The sequence below is a fragment of the Cnephaeus nilssonii genome (assembly GCF_951640355.1).
Source record: "Cnephaeus nilssonii genome assembly, chromosome: 18".
NCBI classification, from domain to species: Eukaryota; Metazoa; Chordata; class Mammalia; order Chiroptera; family Vespertilionidae; genus Cnephaeus; species Cnephaeus nilssonii.
The window spans coordinates 40895395-40899557 of NC_137089.1; the positions used below are offsets into that span (position 1 = coordinate 40895395).

The following is a 4163-nucleotide window of genomic DNA, read 5'->3' on the forward strand; positions in this document are numbered from 1 at the left end:
TATTACACCATACCTGTAAATCATGCACAAAGGCCTGCGAAGTAAACTTTCTTAGTAAACTAGTTTTGGCAAACTCAATGGCACAACTCAAAAGTAAAAAAATTAAGATGCCTCTTTTGCACAGAAAAGTCCTTACTTAAACCCAATAAGTGTTTTTCACAAGATACAAACTGAACCCTAGTTTTGGATGCAATGGCTGTTGATTTGGCTTAACTTTATCACATACTGAAATTTGCTGATAGTTAAGGGACAGCGGAGGTGAGCTCACGCAGGCTAACAAAAAAACTCACCAAGACAACAATATGCTTCAATTTTGAAGAACTCATAGTTTATTAACTGACCAGATTACAAAAATAACCATGGTAGATACCTGAAAGGGAAAAACAAAAAACCATTAAAGAAACCACCTCAATAGCTAGAAATTAACATAAATCAGTAAGTTATGAAAGTACCAATTCAGTTTCCATTTTTAAATAGAAAAAAACCAGATCTTCGCCCCCTCCATAAATATCCTCAAAAGGAGTAACCAAGCCAACTGCAACCCCACTAAATGTATGAGAACTCAAACCAAACCCTCACCAACATTTAGAGGGAAAGTATGTGAGACTGCACCCCATTTACTGAGTATTGAGTCAACGCCTCTCGTAGATGCTCACCTTAGTTCATCCTTCTGATAAGCCTGTTGATCTGGTCTTCCCTGTTCCCAGCATCTCCCCCTTCTACAAAATGGGTGGTCTTCTTCTTCATCCCGCCCCGAGGGGAAGACAACTTGAAGGGCCACAGGAAGTTGTTCACTTCTTTGAAGTGCTTTCCCACAGTGTAGATCTCGTGAATCAGATCTTCCATGCAGATGATGCCATATTTACCTGAACATTTTAAGGTTAAGATAACAATTGTTACTTTTTAAAAAGATTACTAAATTGTAAGGCACCGAACAAACACAATTATAGGCTGTAATATATAGTTAAATCAAGAGTAAAAAGAGAAAAACGCAGGGCCACAAGACGCCAGAAAATACTAACTCTGTCTAATAGCAAACTTTCCCCCCAAAAGGCAGAACCTACCAAGAGATCGAGCAATCAATGAGTTATCTGTCAGGGCAATTCGTTTTTTGTTGATTTTGCCATAACCACGCTTGTAGATCAATTCATTTACCGACTTCAGGTTTGGGTACCTGAAATATGAAAGCAGATGTAAATGACCAAAGAATAAGGTTACTGCTGTCAAAACACCGAAAATTCATCTTGCTAACATAACCAACTGACCCGACAGAAATCAAAGAAGGCAGACTTACCCCCAAGCAATGTACGGCTCCACGATCCTCAGCATGTTAATGGAAGCCTTGTTGAGCTTCACAAAGGTGCCGTTGAAGATCTGGCGAAGGCGAAGAAGCTGCAGCACTTTTCGGACCTTTGGGCTCACCCCATTGATACTGCAGTGAACAGACCAACAATTTCACTTGGCTTTTTATAGGAATGTTTATTAATGAAGGGCAGGAAGCCATTACAATTTTGGACAACACAAGTCCACCTAGATAGACAGGAATCCTCTCCTGTTACAAAGATCACTGGTTTTTCCTTATTTAGCTAAATTTTTCTACCACCTCTCCCAACTTGCCCCCTCCCCAAGTAAACTGCCTTTGGACACATACCTATGACATTTAAACTCCCCCCGACCCTCCCCCCACTTCCCAGTTCTGTAAACATGTTATAACACTTAGGAGGCTACATTTTAACTACTCTTCATCTCCAGGACCCTGAACTCAAGGCCAGTGCTCAATTAGAGAATGGATAAGGACTTTGGGGCACAGGTCTCACAGCTAAACCATTACAATAATCCCCCCTTGTTCAAGCTACCCCCAAAGTAATTTTATTCCAAAACCAAGGCCTCCAAAAGTAATGTCCCATTTTTCTGAGATTGCAGTTTTTCGCTTCAAAATCAGACTGCAGCAAAAACAAACAAGCAAAAACATGAACGTACCCTCTGATCCTGATGACAAATGCCAATTTGGGTTCGGCAGGTACGTAGAAGTTGCCAGCTTTTCTTGCCATCCTAGCCATTCGAATCTCCGTTCTGTACATCTGCCTGTATTCCTTGTGATAGTGCTTAGCTTTTTCATAGATGAGCTTCCTTCTTGCCTTTCGAAGCTGAAAAACAAGGAGTATTCATCTGATTTTTAGCTCCAAACACAATGACCAAGACCAGTTCTAAAGAAAACGAATCCTCCCTTGAAACTTTTTTTTCCTTTCTTGCCAGTTTGCATTAACATTCCCAAAAGCAGATGCCACCTCCATTTGCGATGTCACTTTGAGGCGCTCACTAAGCTCACCGGTAGGCCAGGTGACGTAAACAAACCTTGCAAAGAACACCCTCCTTGCTTGCCACCCCAAAGCCTCTTCTTACACGGTGTCTTAAAGAATAAAAAAAGTTTACTTACCATCTTCTGGGCAAACTTCTTTCTCAGGCGCTTGATCTTCAGCTCTGCGAAATTCCTTCGCTTTTTCTTGAGGGTTTCTGGCACAGCAGGAACCTTCTTCTTCTTCTTCTCTCTGGCATTAGCAAGCATTAATTGTTCATAAAGCTCACAGCCCCGCAGTACGCCCGTTCTGGCCGAGCACTTAACAGAACTACTGTCACTGGCTCTAACGTGTGTACCTTCAGCTGCTCTCAGCGGCGATGGGATTTTAGGCAATTTCTATGCTATTTACCTTTAAGACGGAAACTCACGGCTAATCCACGCCCGGTCCCAGCCTCGCACAATAAAAATATCCACAGCAGAGTTAACAAAAGACAGGGATCCCTAGGCTGTTAACGAGGGCTTAGGCTCCTCAGCAAATAACCCCAGAAAAAAAAAAAAATCCCATCACCCCTGCCCAGGCCTCAAGCGCCACATGCTGGAAGCAAAGGACTGACGGCAGGGACGCCGAGATCAAGTACCAGACAAGGACCAACCCAATTCAGAGGTTCTGGGCCTCCCTCACAAAACTGAGGGGCGGACAACCGGCCGATTCCGCACATAGTCAGCTCTCACACTTCGCCTCGTTCCCAACAACTCCCCAAACCTCCGCCCCAAGGCTGCCTGCATCCCCTGCCAGCCGGCGGCCTCCGCCAAGGCCACAAAACGTCACAAACACACAGGTAAGCAGGCAAAGGTACAGGGCGCAGTTGGACCGGGGGAAAGTGGGACAAAAGGTCTCCGGTTTCGGGGATGGAAGAGGATTCTCGAGGAGAGGAAGAGCCACTTACTCTGCACCCTCCATGGTTCCAGCCGGAAAAGAGGAAGGTGGCGCATGCGCACTGTTCACTTAAAGACGACGCGTGAAGCCCCAGGACTCATAGGTGTCCCAGGATGAGCCAGAAAAGAACTCAAAACTGAGAACACGCCCTGCAAACGCAAAATTAAGAAATTCCTGATTCAGTCTCTTAGGGTCAAGTTTAGGATACAAGTTGTATGGGGAAAATATGTATTGATTAAACTCTTTAATCAATATGCGAGCAAGGAGTGCTGACACCTTGACTAGTCCTTAGGGTGCGTTAACCCGGTGCGGGTCAAATTCCACCCAGTAAATGAATGCAAATGACACGCCACGGGTGCGAACTACAAATCCCAGCATGCATCAGTCCCACTGCCTGCCCGGCGGGCGGGCGACATTTGGCAAGGACAGCAGGCAGCCACCACGGTGGTGGTTCCAGTCAGGGAAAATGGGACTCTTTTGGCCCACGATGCAAAGTGTTAGCTGAGATCCCAAGTCGCTCCCGAGAACCGGCTTTAAGCACCTTTTCGGCTCTCTGCCAACCCCAGTCACAGCCTCCAGCGCCCCAGTTGCCGCGCGGCGGAGGTCCTTCCGTTCCTCCAGCCTGAAGGGCTGTCTTCCGCAGCGCCTGATTGCAGGCGGAGCCGTCCAGAATGACCTGCTTCATGAAAGTGGCGAGAGGGGCACAGCGAGGATCGGACGCCCGGAGCAGGATGGCCGCGGCGCTGCCGACTGCCGGGCCTGGCAGGCGGAGGCCCGGACACCCCACGGCAGGGGGCGTGAGCCGCGAAGGGAGGTGCGAGGAGGGCTGGAGGCTGCGGCCACGGCCATGTGAGAGGGGCTGCCCCGCCGCGGTTCAGCGGACTGCGGGCGGGCGGGGGGCTGGGCCGGGGGCGGGGTGCGCCCGGG

General features: G+C 47.6%; 1 protein-coding gene across 1 annotated transcript; it reads right to left on the minus strand.

Moving 5' to 3' along the window:
• Window positions 1–303: 303 nt before the first annotated feature.
• On the minus strand, window positions 304–3374 carry RPL7 (ribosomal protein L7). The gene is made up of 7 exons (XM_079796658.1): window positions 3247–3374; window positions 2438–2549; window positions 1981–2147; window positions 1295–1432; window positions 1065–1174; window positions 657–866; window positions 304–370 (listed from the first exon to the last, which is right to left on the minus strand). Exons 1-6 carry the CDS (start codon window positions 3258–3260, stop codon window positions 658–660), a joined length of 750 nt encoding a protein of 249 aa, XP_079652784.1. The 5' UTR covers window positions 3261–3374; the 3' UTR covers window positions 304–370; window position 657.
• Window positions 3375–4163: the final 789 nt, after the last annotated feature.